This window comes from Notolepis coatsorum (assembly GCF_963971535.1).
Source record: "Notolepis coatsorum genome assembly, chromosome: 2".
NCBI classification, from domain to species: Eukaryota; Metazoa; Chordata; class Actinopteri; order Aulopiformes; family Paralepididae; genus Notolepis; species Notolepis coatsorum.
In genome coordinates, this window is record NC_140166.1 from 178,874,378 (window position 1) to 178,896,287 (window position 21,910).

Sequence of the window (21,910 nt, forward strand, 5' to 3'; positions counted from 1 at the left end):
CTGAGAGGCAGCAGGCCACCTGTTTGGCTCCTCCTGTCGCTGACATTCCCCTGTTGTTTATTGTGCCTGTAGAGAAGCTGCGTCGTAGTCTTCCCAACCTCACCCGCTCCTCCCCTGCAGCGCCGGCCCAGGCTCCAGAGCCCGTCAAGAACAGCCGCAGCTGCGAGTCCAACCTGCAAGTGCCAAACGGAGGTTCCCCCAGACACCAGAACCAGTCTTCTAGTGAGTATCACAGAGAGAAGACGCGTCTGAGGAAGAGAACTTAACAAATAATACAAATATTAATTGATGTGCTGGACTGTTTTAGACATTGGTCATTTTACATGTCAGTAAGGTTATCATTAAAGATGTAGTGAGTTCAGAGATTGTCAGTTTCATCATTGTTATTGCTCTGTATTGTTCACTATTCACAACAGTTAATGTGATCATGTTCTCCTGGTAGTCGATGTGTGAGTGGGGATTCTGTTCATCCTTTCGGCTGCACCTTATAAAAGAGCTCCAATTTCTTTCTAGTGCCTTGGCTTTGGGATCCTCTCTTGCTTTTGATCATTTTCAGTTTTAATATCTCGTCGCTCCACGCGCGCATCCTTTCTCTCACCCTCTCTCTCTGTTCTCAATTCAAAATCAAGACGCATCCGTCGTGCAGATTAGGATATTGGCGCCGAGAGCGCAGAGAGACCTTCCTGCGTCCCAACAACCACAAAAAACAAAGATACTCGTGTGCCAAGTGTATAAAATAATGTTAAATGGATAGTTTGGGTTTTTTGGGATATTAAGTTGTATGAAATACTTGCCAGTAAAGCTATTCGCTTACTTACTGGAGTCCTGTAAATCCTGTGTCATCCAATTTAACGTCCAGAAATCCAAACCATCCCTTTTAATCTACGATCAAGTTATAGTAGAATGACCGCATGGCTCTCTTTAGAGGGGTCAGTGGAACTAAACTAGAAACAATGAAAAGACCAACAACGGTTCTCTTATCACCTTTTATAATCACGCTACAGCATTGCCTTCTATTTAATCTCCGAGCTAAAGACTCTTTATTTATTGTAATCCTGTTAGGAGATATAATGGCCCTGATCTTGATATGTGTTGTATTTAATCTCCAAAAACGCTAATCCCTTCTCAATTACCTGGCGGGGTGGAGGGGCATCTAAACTCTTAGTTAAAGAGCTTTATCCTGCGTTAACCAGCTTTCAGATAGACGGGATTACGTGAGATCAGATATTTGTCCCACTATAATTTTACACAATGCAATACACAACCTTTTCCCGCTCAAACAATTGAATGGTCTCGATACTAAAAGGAATGGTCCCTACTTTTCTTCCCGAGGCTTGGCTATACTGGGCATGTATGACACTTCAACCCCTGCTTCTCTCTGTGACTTCTGACTGTATATAGAGCATGTGCTGCTGCCACCTGTCTTACCCAACTCCTCCCTCTCTCTCTCTCTCTCCGTGCCCACACTGGTATATTGTGCTGTCTGGCCTGGTAATGGCATGGAAGCTCTGTTCTGGCTGCCAGTTGTCTATCTGGATAAAGCTGCAGCTGCCTGTGAATGTTTGGCTGCAGAGCCCTCTAGTGGTGTAACACTTAAAGTACACTCTGGCCGAGGGTGACTCAGGCTTTGGCTGGCCTCCACTGTGCCTCACTGACCCTCCTCCTCCTCCTCCCCACCACCACTACCGCTGCCTCTGGCTTAGTGTCTCCCATATTGAAATGTCCCTGTTTTCCACCAGCAGTCCAACTCCCAAGGTACTCCCAAGCCCCCCCTCGCTCGTCCCCGAAACCCAAACAGCACCTCCAAAGCCCGTCTGCCTTGAGAGGTAACAGCCTGCCTGTTGTCAACAGTGATGAAGGGTCTGGGATCTTCTCTCTCTCTCTCTCTCACTCTCACTCTCACACACACACACACACACACACACACACACACACACAGACACACACACACACACACACACACACACACACACACACACACACACACACACACACACACACACACACACACACACACACAGAGTACTCAGTGTACAGTCAGCTAGCTGTCTGTGTATTGATCGTCCAGGCTACTGAAAGTCATTTGTAAGTGACATCGAGAGACCGGTATATTGGAATGGAACTCCCATATTGCCAGTAAGGCCCACAGGAGCGTCTGGAAGCCCCAGAGGTAACTCGGATCACGATGCCGGCACGGTGTTCTCCAGGCTCTTCAGCATGTTGGAGGGTGGTCTGGCAGCTGGCACAAACGGCTGGCCTGGGGGCTTGTTATCAGACCTGAGTGGGGGTGGTGACTGCCAGATGGGGAATTGAACAACCAGAGGGGCAAGGATGGTAAAAGAAGGGATAAGGCAGACATCATAACAAGGCCAAAATTCTAACAGGAAATGCTGCTTGCTGCATGGGAGCCAGATTTACATTTCTAAGTGGAATTTACCTATCTTCAAACGCCGTCCTCTTTTCTTGTTCCTCCAATCACAACTGTCGCTTCTCTCGAAGGGACAGTCGTAATTGGAGGATCAAGAAAAGAGGGCGGGGTTTGAGGTAGGTAAATTATTATTGAAAGGAGTTGAATGAGGGAAAAGCACTCTCTTGATACTTATTTTATTCACAAGATGTTGTGAACAAAATCTCTTTAAATTTCGGCTGTCCAAGGAACACGCCAACTTTTTGGGAAATTAGCTTATTTGCCATCTACCCTGGAGTTAGACAAGCAGATACCCTTTTCTTCTCTGTGCATGCATTAGGCTTAGGGAACAGCCGCACCGTTTAAAAAAAAAAACAGGGCTGGGGCGGCTGGGTGGCGCAGCGGAGATTGCGCTCGTCACCAATGCAAGAGACTCCGGTCTCGAATCCGGGTGTCAGCATTGCCTCCGGCTTGGGCCGGCCGCCATACTGGCTCAATTGGCAGAGTCAGCGGGTGGAAGTTGATGGGTGGTAATCTGGACGTTGTGGACAGCGACTCCTACAGGTCGGTTGGGGACGCCTGCACAGCAGAGACAGGAAATGGCGGGGGTAGTGTGAGCCTCCCACACGTTACACCTCGCCAATGAGAGTCCGCGCTGGCAGGTGAAAAGATGTGACAGGCTGCCTCCTCGTTTACCGGAGGGGACACGTGATGCAAGGCTTCTATCCTCCCTACAACTGACCAGTGGGAGGCATATGCGAGCAACGTTCAAGACAGTGGAGGGGAGAATTGGAAACACGAAATTGGGATGGGAGAAAAATAGAAAATAAAGAGAAAAAGTGGATCAAATATTTTTTTTAAACATGGCTTTTTGGCGTGATATCACTGCGCCCAGGCAGCAGTGGTTTGGCAAAAAAATGGTTCAGAGTATATATCTGCTTAGAAAATGAAAATTATTATTCTTTTTCACCAGTAGTGCCAGTAGTGCTTAGTCCAACATAGTCTGGTGGAAACGCACCTTATCATCCATAATCATCATCCATATAATCCATTTGGTCTTCTTCATAATATCCAATAGTTCGCTCGCCATTGCATTGCAGGTTACTATTGTGTGCTCGGGCCAGACTATACTACGGAGCCGAATAGGTTTCCTCATCGGTCGGTTTGATTATAGTTTTTTTTTATTTATTTTTTATTTTTTAAACGTTTGACCAGTAGTGCTGAGTCCAACATAGTCCATAGTCTGGTGGAAACACACCTTATTGTCCATAATCATCATCCATATAATCCATTTAGTCTTTTTCATAATATCCAATAGTTCGCTCTAGTATACCGGTAGTCGTTTTTGGCGCTGAAGGAGTTAAGGTAAAAGTTTCATATACAAGCAGTTTGGTCTGTTGCTTCTGTTGAATGATCAATGGTCTGTATATCTCAGTCATAGATGTTGTATTAGTCACTATTCTCTAGTGGTATTGAGAGCTGCTTGTGGGGGTCAGCCTGCCATGCCTATGGACAGGGTTTGGGAGGGTTACTTTATGTATTCACAATTATAAATTACCTTTTAATTACTTGTTGAAATGTATTCAGTAACTTACTCTTAAGTATCATAATATTAAAGAGTAATTCAGATTACTTAAATGCAAATGCTTCTTTAAATTGGAGTCCGGGACGGACTAGGACTAAAAAATGGCCTGGACTTTTTGACCCAGATGGCCCACCACAACCAGCCTGTGGATATTCCTCCACACATACAGACACACCAGCCCTTAATGCCACTAGGTGAAGCAGATTGGATGGATACTCTAGTGGTACTCAGACTTTGCCAACTCAATCAAACCAACACCAGACTACTAATAGGCAAGCTATGAAAAAGCATGAATGATCATGTATGCCTACTCCCTGCTGTACCAGTATAGGCTCCTGAAATGTATTACCAACATTAACATGGCAAGCTCAACTATTAATACACATGGCAAAATCACAAGCAGTGTATAATTATTATAGTCATTAATGGTTCCCCCTGGCAATTCCAATGCATCAAGTGTCCTTGTAGTTGCCTATGGACAGCCCATCAGTACAAAGTCCATTTATATATGTAACCTCAAGGAACACAGACTGAATGTTAGTCTTTATTTCCTCGAATACCCTCTTGAATGAGTAATATTCCTTGAATTACCCTCTTGAATGAGTGATATTAGGGGTGCACAAGTACTTACTCGACCATCAACAATGTTAACGATCTTATCTTTTTACATAAAGATATGGATATATTCTGACAGCATATTCGTGGAATGGACCATCAGATTTCTTGTGGTACAGTGTTTTCCCTTAGGACCGCCGCTGCTATAAACTAGACTATTAAATTTTTTTAATTAAAAATAAAATAAAAAATATATATATACCGGTAATATTTTTTTTTACTTTTTTTTTTATATATAATTTCATTTGGGCTGTGGGGGGTGCTTAATGTAAAAGACTGACCTGAGGAAAAGGCTGCAGGGAGAAAGCACTGCAGTCTAGTCGATTTTGTGTTTTGAGCACAAAGTTCATCATAGATCTAGCCTCTTTATTTTGCTCTCAAAGTGCACCAGATTGATGCATTTAACTTTAAAATGTAAAAAAAATAAAAGTTCCGGGGGAGCATGCCCCCGGACCCCCCAAGAGGCACAGCACCGCGGCTGAATTTTTTTTCAGGGGAAACACTGGGTAGTAGAACATCTCGATAGAAGGCTGGGAGTGCTCTAGTTTGCACTCGTAAAAACGTACGCTGACTTTTTGGCAAATAATCTCTTTCCTCAGCTCACCATCATGAGATAAGAAGATTTTATTTCATCCTTGTGTGTCCAGTAATCCATGCGCCACGGTCCATGCTAATGTTTTAGCACAGTACCTTGTTTAGTGTTGAGGCTAATAAATGGAGGCTAAGCCACCATCCAGTGGGAGATGGGGTATCGAGACATGGAACTCTCTCAAAGGAGGCTTATTGATTGCGCAACAGATTTGCCATGTTTAGGGTTTTAGAAATATGTTGACATTTTAAACTCAGAATGTCATTTAGTGGATTTATTTAGAAAAAATATTTTGGGTGTATACTGATGATGTATTTCACCTTTTTTGATGGTTTATAAACAAGTGTAAGCTAGGCTAACGAATGAGCTAGTTTCTACATCAAATTGACAAAATATTTAATTTACAATAGTGAAATTGATATTCCTGATATTTAAGCTCAGTTGATTGCTGTTCAGCACAAGTCGGTTTCACTAATGGCATGAATGACATGTGTTGAGTTCTCAGTGAGGACATCACCTCCTATTCCAGCCAAATTTCCCTCGGGATGATTAAAGTATTTCTATTCTAATGTATTCTATTCATTTTCCCGGCTGTCTTCCCTCTTCCTGTATCCAGCCTCTTTGTCATGCATGCCCAGATTGCGCTGGTGGAGTGTTTGAGGACCAAATCGAATGGAAATGCGGCCAAATTCTAACTGCGCGTGGGCAACACACTGATCACTGATGTGATGTGATTTGTCGCTGTGACTTCTCCTCGTCTTGGGTCCGGTACTACAAACTAGCTTAGCTGCGTTAGGATCACGCCCCCGGCCCAGCTCACTCAGCCTCCCTCCTCACCCTCTCCTCTTCCCGGCAGGGGCTCCTCATCGCTGTGCTCCGGCTCACAGTGTGTCTGTAAATAAATAGACATCTTCATTCATGGAATCCATAATGATGTAGAAGAAAAGTTGCCAGCAACGTTTTCACTCGGCTAGTAGTAACGTAACCAAAGCTCGACCTCTGAGCTTCCGTGAGACAGACTTTGATGTTGCACAGCAGCTGTTCTCGTGATGCTGCCTGAGGCTCGTCATGTGTCCTCTGGTAGATGTTGCTGCCACATAGTAAAATATTTCCTTGCGTCGAATCGATACAATTCAAGATGACACTAACATTACACGCTCATCATTTATATCTTTATTTGATACCATGATCCATCAAATTCCATGTGATCTGCCTTAATTTCTTAACAACCATTAATCGAGCATGATTAGTCATTAACATCCCTAAGAGATATTGTTAAAAAGTAGTTTTAAAGGAAAATTCCAACAATTGCTTCTATATAGAATTAATTACATGTCTATTTAACTTTATATAAACAGTAAAGTGCATAAACAATAGTAGTGGCCTGCCTCTGTTAACATTTAAAAAATTCTCAAAGAAATAAGAATTAGTTTTCCATAAGAACAGACTTAATCTCTAGTGTAACCAAGTTACTGGGATGTACATTTACATGATTCTCCTCTCTAAATGACAATGATTTAACAGAACCTACTACCTTCAAACACCTTGCACAATATAACTAATCAATAGAAGTATGCAAAACAATTCAAGTTTGTACAAGATGGAGGCCCCCTTTGCAGCAGGCTAGCCCTGGTGCACGTGCTGTGAATCTGGAACATTAAAAAAACATCCAAACTTATCTGACAATAATATCACTAAGCTCAATACGAATACAGTGTTTTCTGACAATATGGACGCATATTTCTGTATTCCATCAACATTTTTACACAGATTCTTTCTTGCCGATCACCTGTTATTAAACAGCAGTCTTTCTTGCTCGGCTGCTCTAATCAAAATACCTCATAGAACACAGGAGATTCCCACAAACCTTTGCAGACAGCAACTAAACAGTTTCCTTAAATGAGCAGCGCCATCTGCTGGGTGCCCCAGATGGAACAGCAGGGAGAGACGAGATGGAGAGGGGAGGCACACACAGTAGAGGGAGAGAGAGAACTTCAGGTTTACTGTACAACAGTAGGCTATATTATTCTGTAAACGGTTAGCAGGAGATAAATGTTGGACTCACCCCATTCAGTGGGATTTGTGACACTCCTGCAACACAATGCTTTTGTAACCAGGCTCTGCTGCCTGGAAACAGCTATCCTTCAGGAAAGTCAGTAGACCACGTTACTGGACGTCAGGTGTTTTCACAAGGCAGACAAATGCAGCTCATCTTTGAGTCCTGTAGCCTCTACTCTTATTCGTACTTGCGTTTTTATCATTCCTTTTCGTCATTTTAGCTCCACGTTAACTTTCCACTGAGACGATGCACAGGTGTAGAACGCACGCCCCGAGATCAATCGGTAGTTCGTTCAAAGGGGAGAGGAGAGGGGGGTGTTCATATGAAATATAATAAAAATACATTTATTTTATATTATATATCCTATTTATATTGTATATCCTATTTTATCATACCAATAGAGGCCATTCATGGAACGTCTGGAATGCCCATTTGTCCATGTTGGGAGTGGCAGTGGTTGCTATGTGTTGATATAGGACAAATGTATCAACAAAAATGTAATATTCCTTTTTTATTTTTTTATTTTTTTACTGCATCTTGTAAATAAGTCACAGTGGAACAATAATATCACATTTCCAATATTTTACTTACTCTGCCACTGTGGCATTTTCTTTTCAGTTACCAGTGGTTACAGGCAGCCATGTTGGAAGAAAGAGAACTACACAGACATTCCATGTAAAGGCCTCTATTGAGTCCAACCAAAATCTTGTCAATTGGAGCACAAAACGCTGCAGCTCTCTCGGCTACAGTTCAACCAGTCAACTACATTTACACCAAAGCAGCCTGATATGTCTATTTCATGTTTTGTTTTTTACTTTGAAAGGACATCATTTGTGTTTGTGTTAACATTCTTTATTGCACGGTTTCCCCATCGGATCATTAAATTGCAGCCAATTGACCATATTCACACGGTGGCCATTTTGCTCTTATGTCATGCTCAGGTTGGGGAAACGGCCACCGTGTGAATAGGTCAATTGACAAGATTTTGGTGTGAATCGCTCAGCGTGATGCCAGAGGATACTGCAGGTTAACAGTAGTTATCCTTTCATTTAGGACAAAACACTTGAATGGCAGGTGTGCTGGGTCACGCGGACGCGTGATATTTGGCTCTACAAGACGACATTCAAAACCCAAATGCATTAAAAGCCGATGTCAAATGTACTCATTATACAGTCAAATATAACACTGTGATTCGCCGAAATTGCTAAGTAGGCCTAAATAGACTTCACTCAGTCCTCCCTCCATCCATGTGACCTGCTGACCTTCCTCACAGCTCTGAATTAAGCCCCGTCTCTCCTGTCTTCATCTTCTGTCTAGTCCCCCTTTCCTGTTGCTTTGGAGAAGAAGGTGATTTCAGTGAGTAATATATTGTGATTGTGGTTCCATCCATGCTGTGGTTGTGTTGATGTTGTGTTATTATGACCCAGCGTAGTGGGCGGCTGTAGAGATAGATAGAGAACATCCTCTATTCATTCCTTACTTTCCTCCTATTTTCTAAAGTTTCAAACCCTCATTAATAGAGATGTGAATTGTGATGAATGTGGCTGGTAAGAGCCCACATACATACCATCACCATGTTTCATATACATATATTGATATAGTTGCATCAATTTGTATATTGCACTTCACCATTGTGCTCTTGATCTGTGCTCTGTTATGAGACTATTGGGCTCCCTGTATAATTTACCAAGACTGTCTATAATATTACATGTTTTTCTTTTTCTTTTACTTACTTTTACTAGAAATTAAATGTGGTAATTCCCTTTGACAAACCTAAGATGGCTTCCATAGAATATTATTTTGGACATTGCTGCCCTACCAAGGTAAATGGCAGTAACTGCGTAGTAACTCGAGTGGTGAAACAGAATGTTAGATTTTTAAGTTTGTTTCTGTCCTGAACAAAGGTATTGTTGGTGCAAAAAAAAGTTTATGTACATAATATATATTACCAACTTATGTACTAACAGTATCTTTGATGGGACCGGAGATAAACTTTGATCAACTTTTAAAAAGTTCTCTGTTCCACAACTTGCCTAGTTACGATTTGTTACGATGTTCAACACAACAGCCTCTGGAATGTTCGTCCAGCTGATATAGTTGCCATGGAGACCCATCAACATTCGGAGTCTCATGCACCAAACCAAACACTGATTTCCATGCCAAGATTTTCAAACATTCTGTGGCAGCCATTTTATGGGGTGTACCAGCGAAAGATGACCATTCAATAATTAACATTTTAATGGGAATAGCCGCTCTATCTAGTCACATTCTATGGTTGTATTTTCTGACCTCTCCCCCTCTGTCCTGCGTGCGTTCAGTCCCCTCCCCCAGTAAGCTGAGGACCCCAGCCACCCCGTCTCCCCTGGCACTGAGGCAGCCGGTGAAGGCCACCTCCAACCCAGGCTCTGGCACCTCCACCCCCACACGCTCCCTGGGCCCTCCTCGCAGTGGCCTGCCTCGCCCCAGTGCCCCCTCAGGAGGGAGCATCCCTCTGCCCCGCAGCAAGCTTGCCCAGCCTGTGCGCAGGTAAGGGCTGAATGATATATCAAACTTATATTGATATCGCAATATATGAAACAAGATGTGCATCACGAAGGCTGCAATATGTAGTTATTTTTTTTAAATACATTGTTAAAATAAATGCAGTCATTGAGTGAAGTGGGCATATGAGGACATTAAAGTAATAATCTTGTCATATAAATACATTTCTATTTTGTCACTCTATTGCCAATTGATATGATGTAAGAGTGATTCTACCTATACCCAGTTCATGAATGCTTTTACATTTGCTGTTCTAAACACTGGTGTCTGGTAGGACATTCCTGGCAATCATCTGGCACACAGGAAGTGGTGTGTTTTATGTTTTTACGTCACCAGCAGCAACAGCAGTTTGTTTGGAATGAATAGAAGACTAACTCAGTAGTTGGCATGCATTTTCAAGATGGAAAGCAAGTCAATAGAGTGCAAACACCAATAGATGTAACTAAAACAAAAGTGAGGATCTTTAAGACATTGGATCATTGGAATGTCTAGAGCAACTGGGCTTCTGAGAGTGTAAATATTACATCCAATTAAAGTCTAGACTTAAAGGTTGTTCAAATTACATTGCAATTATATATGTACACACATGCAACTATATAACACAGTAGAATCATCCTTGGTCTTGTCTTGTGGGTTCCACAATACTGTAACTAGATGAGTGTGTATTGCTGGGCACAATATTGACCATCAACTCCGCCTACTTCTTCACTGAGGTGTTTATGATCTCGCAGGTCTCTGCCTGCTCCTCGGTCCTACGGCACCGGTGAAAACTGGAGAGAGGGCTGTTACTGAGCCCAGCCAGCAGGGGGGGCTCTCCACTCCACCCATCAACACAAGGAAGCAGACATTGCGGCACTTTATCTACCAAGATTTACTTTTACCATGGATAAAGAAGAGACTATATCAATAAAACAAAAGACAAAAAGGCGACATCGTATCAAAAGAGGATTCTCTCATCTGAAGCAGCACCGTTGTGTTGTCTCTGCAGTCTGCACGGAGCGGCTCTGGACGTGGGGCCAGGCATGTAGAAGCCCAGTGTGAATGCCAAAGAAACCAGCCAAGCTCCAGCTCCGCCACTAGAGGGCACCCTCACCTGCCCTCACGAGTGTCTGCAATCATCTTGTCAATCTTTTCAATCTTTTCTCACCGTACTCTCCATCTCTCTCCATCTCTCCCCTCCTCTCCTCATTCACCTCCCTCAGGTTGAAATGTTTTCGCACATTTCTCTTTTTACAGTCTGTGTTCCACAGATGTTTGTGAGAGATCTCTATGATGATGCTGTGTGCAGGTTAAAAATAAAAGGTTAAGAGTTGTTGATGTGGGTGAAAAGCACACCTCTATATGGTTGTGTTGTTACAAAGGGTTTTTTCATCATGATTCAACCAGAATGTATGCAGATCTTTCTTTTTGGATGTTATTTATTCAAATAAAATATATATTTAAAGAGTTAATTTCCAAACATCCATATCAGTATTTGTTTAGTTTTATTTTAATTTTTTTGTTAAGAAATATGTACTTTTTGAACCTCAACTGCAAGCTAACTCTCCAAAGCCTTGTTTAGTTTCCGCTGGTGTCATAAAAGGAGTTACATTATGTGAATGTTTTAGTGTTTTTGGAGTGCAGGTTGTGATGAATGGGAAAGCCTCAATCCTGACGAGATGTGTGTTCCACAGTTTCACTGTCATCACACCAACAATCATGCCTTCCTGTTTAGTGCCGACACTGATCAATCAACTATATCCTCCTCAATTCCAATTAAGAAAAATATGCTTTCGGTGTTACTTCCATGATCCGCTTCCTGATCCCCATTTGTGTAATCATGATACGGTTTAGTCCGAAATTCTAGTTCTCTAAAAAATAAACACACAAGAATTCTTGCCCTTGTAGCCCAGAAATCTAGTCATACAGTTAAACAGCTTGATGTAGTCAATGTAACCCCTGCAACAACTTAGTGTCAGTGTAATGATTCATGTACTGGTAAGGAGGAGAAAAAAATTATGTCTTCAAGTTCAATAACAAGAAATGTTCAGCAATGTAAGAGTGACAATTGACTCTTGTGCTTCAAAAAGAGAAATGTAAAAAGAAAAGAATCAAGAGGTGTGCCAAGATTTTGAGATTGTGGCATGGGAAATTGACCATATTCACACGGCAACCATTTTGCTGTTACGTCATGCTCGGGTCAGGAATCCCAACCTGAGTATGACATTATGTGGGAATCCCATCCTGAGCGAGACATTAGGTGGGGGAATTCCAACCTGAGCATGACATAAGTGCAAAATGACCGCAATGTGAAAACAGTCAGTGGCGTGTCGGATATGATCAAACTAGTGCCTATAATTTAAAGTTTCACTTTATTTTGAATGTGCTTATTTGTTCCTTTTGTGCCAATTTTCTAGATTGTGCCAACATTATTTTTGCATCTCTTGCTTGATTTTGTTTGCCTGTTTATTTGTTTTGTAATTTAATCGATACATTTATAATTGCTTTTGAGGAAAAAAAAGTGTTTTAATATGCGCCTTCATATTTATAACTAATTACTCTCATTCTGTAAATGAAATTATTTATTAGAGAGAGAGGTGCCTCATGTCAATGTCCAGATTTAGTGGGAAGCCTTGTGTTGAATGTCGCTAGAAGACATACCACACCTTTTGTGTGATAGTTTTTGTTATTGACTTTTTTTTTTTAATATCCACCAACCAACATGACATTTGGTTTCCCTGTGTAAACTTCACATTTCAAATAAAATGCTGAAAAATGTGTTCTTTCCTACCATCTTAATTTATGAACATGTGTCTGGGTTACTATGCACAATGCTAATTCTGACAATCGCTGAGAGCAATTGCAACATGGTCCTGAGTAAGTGATTTCATCTGAAGAACATCTATGCCCCATTGGATCTACCATAGAGAAACATACCTGTCACACTACTGTGTGTGGAAGAATTGACGGTAAACGGGGTTGAGGAAAAATGACTAGCCATGTATGTAGTAAAGGTCATGACACCACATGGTGTGCATTCATGAGAGGCTTAAATGTTGTTATATATGTACATTTTCAAACATTACTTTTTGAATGAATGAATGAATGAAAACTTTATTTAACAGATTGCAGAATGGGTACAATACAGTACGGCTCAATACATACAATTGTTAAGGGGATGCAGACCTGAGAAAGACGTTTGTCTTGTTTCCATCAGGGTCCCCCATTTTCAATTCATATAGACATATATGACATACATGACATACAGATAGTCAGTACTGCTACATCTATACATTTATGACATACCAGATTTGCAAATACAGTACTGTTTGTGATACAGAAGGAGTCAAGAAAAGGGAGTATATACATTTGACGTAGAAACTGTACATTGGAGGTTGGGTGGGGGGGGTCGGGTACATTGGGATATTGACAACCATACTGGGTAATTTACATTGGAGGTGGTTGGGGGGGGGGGGGCGGGGGGCACACTGTATAAACAAGTAACACTGTACATTGAGGGGGGGGGGGGAGGAGACACTGTACAAACAAACACAATTGTACATTGAACTATTGACAAAACCATACTAGGTAAATGACTGTACATTGGAGGGGGTTGGAATGATTGGGTTAGGATATTTACAGGGGCCAGTGTTGAATTGCAGTCTCCCGTAGGTGTCCCTTGAGAGAGGTTTTGAAAGTGGGTAGTGATCCACATTCCTTTACAGCTTTGGGTAGGGCGTTCCACATTGATGTGGCATAATTGCGAAACGTGTTTAGTCCCTTATTTGAGCCGAATCTGGGTTTGACATGATTTGTGGAGCTCCCTCTGGTGTTGTGATCGTGGTATTCACTGACCTTTGGGAAGTATTTTGACATGTACATGGGTACCTTGGTCGTGTAGTGTATCTTGTAGACCAGGCCCATTGCAAGTTGTTGTACTCTGTCGTCTACTCTAAGCCATCCTAGGTTGTCGAAGTGGGCAGGGGTGAGGTGGGTTCTAGGAGTAAGGTCAAGCAGTAGTCTGACCAGTTTGTTTTGAGATGTTTGTAATTTTGTTTTTAGCGCCTTTGAGGTGCTTTGGTACCATGAGGTGCAAGCATAGTCGTAGTACCCCTGAATGAGTGCTCCTGCCAGAGTCTTCAGGGTGTTCTTGTTTACCAGAGAGGAGATCCGGTACAAGAATCGAGTTCGTTGGTTGACTTTTTTTATTACATTGGATGCCATTTTGTCACAGGAGAGATTAGCCTCTAGGATGGACCCCAGGTAGGTAATTTCATCTTTCCTTGTGACAATATTGTCACCCACTGTAACTGAGAAGCCGTCGGTCTTGCTGAGTTTGTTATTTGAACCGAAGAGAATGGACTCTGTTTTGCCCATGTGTAATGATAGTTTGTTATCAGCGAGCCATATGCAGATTCTGCCTAGTTCCGAGCTGAGGGTTTTTTCAACCTGTAACTTGTTCTTGTCAGAGACCAGCAGGGCTGAGTCGTCCGCAAACAGGAACAAGTTGCAGTCACAAGCTGACGACATGTCATTTGCATAAATTAGGAACAGTAGCGGTCCTAGTATGCTTCCTTGTGGAACACCACAGCTCACTTAACATGTGCTTTTGTGGTAACAGGGTTTACGCAATGTACTTGTCCCCCTCTGTCAGACATTACATAACTCAAAGAAAATGAATTGAAAGAAGAGGACTTTTACTTATCTTTTCTCCATCAACTTTTTAAAAAGCAGGTGATTTACCTTCCTGGAAATTAGGCAACTTTCGGAACAGTCCATTATCGCCGAAGGGGTGTTTTCATTCAAAGTAACAGGGTTGACAACAACGGGGGGCTTTATACGTATATGTTTACATTCTTATATGATAGTTTGATGTTTTCTGATCTCAATAGCTAGTAAAAGACGGATCATACTGAGGCCATTTTTTGATTTCTTGCAAGATGCCTTTAAAAAAAATAAAGATGCATTTGTTTTTTTAGTTATGAGACATTTAACTAAATTATTAAATGTTTTATTGTTTTCAGATTTACAGAGCAGTTTTATTTTGTATAAATGTGTAATTTTGTGTAATGTGTAATTTCCGGGGCCTTCTGGACTCTGGGGATTGGTCTTGCTCTTATATACTCACTCAGGGTACTGCCCTATAGGATGTCGGGTAAGAAGAAATAATCTTCTCATTGGGCCTCATTCATGAAGCGATATAAGAACAGATTTCGTTCTTAACTAGCATTTCCTCTTATTTTGTTCTTACCTGGGATTCAGCAATGTTTTCTTATTGTTGCTTTTCTCTCAGGCAAGACCAAATTCTAAGAGTGGTCGAGAGCACTCTTACCCAGATAAGAAACTCGTACCCAGATAAGAAACTCGTACCCAGATGAGAAACGTTTAAAAAAGCCTACCATTCATAATAATAATACATCAGATTTATATAGCGCTTTTCCTAATGCTCAAAGACACTTTACAAAAACTATAATACAATACAGTTTTAGTAGATAAAAATATATATATATATATATAAAAAGGTGAGAGGAAGGAGTTCATGGGTTGAATGCAAACCATTGGTCAATTGCCCCAAAATACGACTTTATAAACGCAGAACTTTTCAATAATAATAATAATTATTATAACTTATTGCGTGCATTCTGCTTCTCTGAAATTGATTATATATTGCTGTTAGATGCTGGCGTGCCAGGTCGTACGCATATTTACAACCTCTCTTCTCTTCTCTGCTCCACACCTACAAGTTCTGAGCGCACTCGGGGGTTTAGCCACAGGGACATTTCAGAGAGACATGACAGGTGACAGATCCTCTCTCTGAAAGGAGAGCATAGGATCAGCGACATATACATATCAGTATACTGCACGATTGGTTCTTGACAAGCGCGCAGTCGTTCAGTATTGACAAAGCCTACTTTGCTGGAACGATTTATTTCGCACTATACAGTATGTATAAGTACAAGTATAAGTCTTTATTTGTCATCAGATTAACACACACGCATGCGAAGAGCGACCCACAGGAACACACACATGCACTGAGTCGCGAGTCGTGAGACGTGTGCGTGTCATTTTAAAACGGCTGGATGTCATTTAGCCAAATGAGCATGGCTGTGAGTGTCTCACCTTTTACATATCTAGCTTTGGCATGGATTGATTGTTAAATCGCTAGCATGGCTAACAAATGCAAATATATTGTAGTCTGCCCCGTTGTTCTGACCAGGAAGCTACATCAAGTACAAACAAGGAGCGCCATTTAGCTGTTGTGTGCCAGCGCTCTGTTCAATGGGGATAAATTCCGGTGTTTGCAGTGCTAAACCTATATTAAATATTATAGCTATGGATCTAATAACGTCGATTGTCTTGAGTGAGTTTTTTCCGGTCAACGTGCAAAAACATAATTCTTTCATCCATACATTTCCGTTTTATACCGTGGTGAATATGAGTATAGTTTTAGAGTGATCCTGTGTAATCCCAGGAAACTCCAGCAAACAGCGCTTTACTGCATTTCATTATAAATCGTGCCATTTCTCACCTGGATCAAGAATCATTCTGAAATCAACGCTAGATTATCGGTATTATGTTTCATCATGCATGCACGAAAGGGTGGGGGCGGGGGGTTTCTATGCTTCGAGCGCCACCAACGGCATACATTACACAATACATTACAGACACACGCTGCGACCGCAGCGGCCCGCCTGATCTCAAACCTACCCAAGTCGGCCCATGTCACCCCACTTCTTAGGGACCTGCACTGGCTCCCCATTGCTGCACGAATCCGCTTCAAGGCCCTCGACCTAGCATACCGTGCGGCAAAGGGAACTGCTCCCGCCTACCTCCGGTCAATGGTCTCTAACTACACACCCTCAAGACCCCTACGCTCTGCTTCTTCTGGCCGCCTCAGACCTATTCCTATCCAAGCTCCGGGAGGGTCATCAAAGAGAAGTCGCCTATTCTCAGTCCTTGCCCCACAATGGTGGAATGAACTACCCACCCCAGTTAGGACAGCCGAAACACGTCCAATCTTTCGCCGTCGACTAAAGACGCACTTCTTCAACCATTATCTGAATAAAAAAAAAAAAAAAATTATCTAACCCTAACTAACCTTACTGTCATGCACTTGTCCTAATAAACTAACCTACACTGTAGCACTCAACACTTTGACGAACATTGTTACTCAGCTGATAGAGTTGTGCCCTTCCTGATGGCTTGTCGTACAGAACTTGTAAGTCGCTTTGGATAAAAGCGTCAGCTAAATGACTAAATGTAAATGTAAATGATCGGATCAACGCAAGATTGATAACATATAGTCCTTACCTCGTCTATGATGTACTGCAAAAAGAATAATCCAATTATCTGATCGCCATTCCAAATACTGATCACGGTCGTGTGTCCAGCGTTATCCACCAAAACACATGAACCGGCGGTGCTCGAGTGTCCCCAATCCATGTGTTATAAACGTTACTCATGCCCGAGAAGGAAAACCTGGACCGGACTTCTTAGATCGACGTACAGCCCAAGCCAGAGGATTTCCAATGATGTGCAATACCGGCCGCAAGGCGTTAGACGCCGGTATTGGCCGTTTGCGATCTCAGAGCCATTCCCAGTGATAACATCAGGCTGGATGGATGAATTATGAATGGATATAGCGAATAAAATAAATAACGATTAAAACCCGGGTTTTCTCAGGTTTGGCGCTCAAGCGATGGCGAATTAACCCGACTTATCCCGGGTCTGACGCTGAATGTGTTAATGACCAAAACATGGCACTGCAACTAAATAAGGACAAAAATATAGTAGTTAGTGTTACTGTTAGTGAAGTGAACTGCGGGTGGTAGGTCATGTGCATGTCATGAGAGTCCTCAAGATGACGTCATGGAACGTTCCAACGTTCATAGACATAGATGCTAACGCAGAGATTGGAGGTAATGTGTTCACTATAATTCCATAATTTATATTCTCCTTTTTTTCATTACAATTTACTCAAGCCTAGTAACAGACACAATATTCCTGACACTGGGAATACATACCCCCAGGTCCCTAGATGTTCCTAGATACCAAGAACATGCTAATTGACCTTGTAGAAGTGGAGCAATCTTCCATTTACTTAGGCATGTATACCTTTAGGCAAAATTTCTGAAAATAGGGCTACAGCTTAACAGGTTAAAGGCATCTGGGAAAACACCAGTTCTAAGGGACGTGTTGATGATATCTAGCACAGAATGCAGGTTATAGCTATATAAAACGACAAATGTCTGTCCCATCGTACCAATCAATGGGATATATTGCATGTTGGCTATAACCTGCATTCTTTCAAATGTATAATTAATCAATAAAACAGATATTTAACAAATAAGAAATACAAATGCCACAGAAGGTATTCAATAATTATTATTTTCAATCATTTCACAATAGTTGCATAATTGTGTTTGAATATCTGAGTAATTAAGTAATTATACATTTGTCCAAAATAGCTGGTTCAAATACGGTTAATTCAGCTGCCCTGTGATCAGATAAATCCATATTATTTATTTTCGGACATCAAATGCGTCATTGAGGCATGCCTTTAAATATAAAACGTAATTTTTTATCATATAAATATTGTCATATTTATTTAAATTATGATTAATTCATTCCAAGGAACCCTGTCGAGTTGACATGAAGGAATCACTATGATTCCTGCCAAAAAGAACACGGAGCACACCAGTCTGTCAAGTTAAGACTGCTCTTCAGCGCTCCTAAATCCTGCTCTTAGTTTTGGGTGAATCCCAAAATCGGCCCGAAAATTACTTGAGTGGCCCTAAGAGCAAATTTTGTCTGATCTTTTGTCTTAAGTCCGTTGATGAATGAGACCCAATGACTTCATGGGGTGACATTGGATCAGGAGGCAGAGTGTTCGTCTGGTAATTGGAAGGTTCCCTGTTAGATTCTGGCTCCTCCCAGCAGTGTGTCAAAGTGTCCTTGAGCAAGATCCTTAACAACTAACTGCTCCTGATGAGCAGGTTTGCACCTTGCATGGTTACCTCTGCTGTCGGTGTGTGTTTATGTGAGTGAATGGGTTAAGTTATAAAGTGCTTCGGATAAAAGCGCTATATAAATGCAGTCCATTCATAACTACTGCCTGGTGACACACACTTAACATTCCCTTCACATGTCCTATTACTGTACATGTTCACAAACGTTTTCATGTTAAGGACCCCACATTGAAAGTTAATAGGCCAACCCTGGAGGTCCCCGGACCCCACTTTGAGAAGTGTGGTTTTTATACTGTACATATTATTTACACAAACTATGTTCATGCATTGGTATGTGTGTGTTTCTATGTGCATGCATGTGCGTTGGCATGTGTGTGTGTGTGTGATTGCCGTCTTGTATTTGCTTATGTGTGTATATTGATGTTTACTATGTAATCATTGTCTTACTGTACCATGTAAGATAAGATAAGATGGTCCTTTATTAATCCCCTTGGGGAAATTCAGGTGTCAAAGCAGCATGGGGGGGATACAGAACTTCACAGTCCAGTATCTATATACACTATAGATACAATATATAAATACAAATACAATATAAAAAGTAAAAAATAAAAAAGATAGTCCAGTGAGTGAGTGAACATGGATATGAGTTCTCACGTCCTGAGTTCTGACAGTGATAGTTCTCTTGACCACAGAGTCGGCCGTCCGAGTCCTTGGTTATAGAACATGATGGCATAAAGGACCGGCCCAGGCGGTTTGTGGTGTGTCGGGGGGGGGGGGGGGGGGGGGGGTTCTCTAGGATGGCTTTTAGCTTTTTCCTTATCCTCCTCTCAGCCACCACCTCTAGATTATCCAGCTCACCACCCACTACGGAGCTAGCCTTCTTCACCAGCTTATTCAGCACACCTCCCCAGCACACCACAGCAAAAAAGAGGACGCTGGCTACAAGCGACTGGTAGAAAGATAGCAGGCAGCAGTCAGTTGCACACGTCCTGATTCTCCTCAGGAAGAACAGCCTGCTCTATCCCTTCCTGTAGAGGGCCTCAGTGTTGTCCGACCAGTCCAGTTTTTTGTTCAGGTGAACTCCAAGGAACTTGTAGGACTCCACCATCTCTAGCTCCTCCCCTCCGATGATTATGGGAGAAGGGGGACCCTTCCTGCCTCTCCGGAAGTCCACCACCAGCTCCTTTGTCTTGCTGACGTTGAGTTGGAGGTGGTTACTGTCCGACCACCCTACGAAGCTCTCCACCAGAGCCCTGTATTCAGCCTCATCATCATCCACGTTGTAGCTGACGATGGAGGAGTCATCGGAGAACTTCTGCAGGTGGCACGTCCTTGTGTCGGAGGTGTAGAGGGTAAACAGGAAGGGTGACAGCACGGTACCCTGGGGAGCGCCGGTGTTGCTCACCAGCACCTCTGATTGGCTGCCCTGTAGTCTAACGTACTGTTGTCTGCTGGTGAGGTAATCAGTGATCCAGGCCACCATTCCCTGATCCAGCTGCATCCCAGTGAGCTTCTCCTCTAGCTGCAGCGGCTGGATGGTGTTAAATGCGCTGGAGCAGTCGAAGAACATGATCCTCACTGAGCTGCGTGGCCTCTCCAGGTGTGTGCAGGCCCTGTGGAGCATGTAGGTGATGGCATCCTCCAAGCTTGCTTGTGTGTGTGTGTGTGTGTGTGTGTGTGTGTGTGTGTGTGTGTGTGTGTGTGTGTGTGTGTGTGTGTGTGTGTGTGTGTGTGTGTGTGTGTGTGTGTGTGTGTGTGTGTGTGTGTCTGTCTCTGTCTCTGTCTCTCTCTCAGGTGTCCAGTATCTCTCAGTGAGGAGAGATGGTAGCCTCCATATGAGAGTGATCTGCTTGGGTTGGGGGTGCAATTCCTAACAGGCTCAATCATATGGATAAAAGTACCCATATTATGTGCATTACACAAACTAAAAACAGATATTGTCGGAAATACTGAAAGAAAGAAACGTCACCACCTTTGGCTGATAGTAATTTATTAATTCCTTAGGATTTCTTTTGGACTGGTCTAATAAATGTTTTAGGTTCTTAGATGGACCGTCCCGCTGCCTCCTCCTCCGCCAGGGGTCACTGCAGGGCGCAACGGGGAGCGGCGTACTGGCTCATATTAGGCAGGCCATGCATTATGCAGCAGCTTAGGCCGATGCCAAAGTTGCTGCGAGGGGTGAGCATGGTGGGCAGGGCACGCCAGGAGTGAGCCAAGGGGCTGTAGGCCTCCGCGCTACGCTGTTCGTTTTCACCGTCAAACCCTTCCACCTGAGGACAGCACACATGAGAGGAATGTTTTAGTATGTGGCTCAGGCAGGCAGGCAGACACTAATAATGAGGGCATCACAGCAGCATTGCAAGTCATATGATACATATCTATAACGATATCTAGTATAAAACATTTGTCTCCGTGTGCACCTACCACATAGACTTCCACTCCGACACCCCTGCTGCTCATGGGGGCGATCAGAGTCCACTGGTCAGTGTCTGGGCTGTAGCACTCAGCTGTGAGCAGAATCTCCACCCCGTTGAAGCCACCACAGATGTAAACCTGTACTAAGAAAGAATATTCAAATTTAGTTTATATATTCCATTTTATTTCATTCTACTTTAATTGTCTGTTATTATAAAAAAAATAAAAAGTCTCCCATCCCAATTTCGTATTGCCAATTCTCCCCTCCCCTGTCTTGAACGTTGCTAGACTATGCCTCCCACTGGTCGGCTGTAGTGAGGATAGAAGACTTGCATCACGTGTCCCCTCCGGTACACGAGGAGGCAGCCTGTCGCATCTTTTCACCAGACAGCTCGGACTCTCAGTGGCGAGGAGTAACGCATGGGAGGCTCACGCTGCCCCCGATACTTCCTGTCTCTGCTGTACAGGCGTCACCCAACCGACCTGTAGGAGTTGCTGTCCACAACGTCCAATCCCCACCCATCGACTTTCCACCCGCTACCTCTGCCAATTGAGATAGTATGACAACTGGCCCAAGCCGTAGGCAATGCTGACTCGGGGAGTCGAGACCGGAGTCTCTTGCATTGGTGACGAGCGCAATCTCCGCTACGCCACCCAGTCGCCCAGTTGTCTGTTATTGTTGATGCACCAAAGGACACATTTTTTTGTATGTGCAAGCTTACTTGGCAATAAAGACATTTCTGATCTAACG

At 42.8% G+C, this 21,910-nt stretch overlaps 1 protein-coding gene across 9 annotated transcripts in view; it reads left to right on the forward strand.

The window, feature by feature from the left end:
- slain2 (SLAIN motif family, member 2) overlaps positions 1–11,444 on the forward strand; it is a 40,046-nt gene extending 28,602 nt beyond the window's left edge. Inside the window, exons 6-10 of one of the 9 annotated variants that reach the window (XM_084307687.1) lie at positions 73–222; positions 1,740–1,826; positions 8,573–8,611; positions 9,574–9,781; positions 10,510–11,444. In XM_084307687.1, coding sequence (XP_084163813.1) covers positions 73–222; positions 1,740–1,826; positions 8,573–8,611; positions 9,574–9,781; positions 10,510–10,519 — 494 coding nt within the window. In that variant the 3' untranslated portion in view covers positions 10,520–11,444. The remainder of the gene's footprint in view (positions 1–72; positions 223–1,739; positions 1,827–8,572; positions 8,612–9,573; positions 9,782–10,509) is intronic. The other 8 variants (XM_084307682.1, XM_084307683.1, XM_084307686.1 and 5 more) reach the window with 8 other exon arrangements.
- Positions 11,445–21,910: the final 10,466 nt, after the last annotated feature.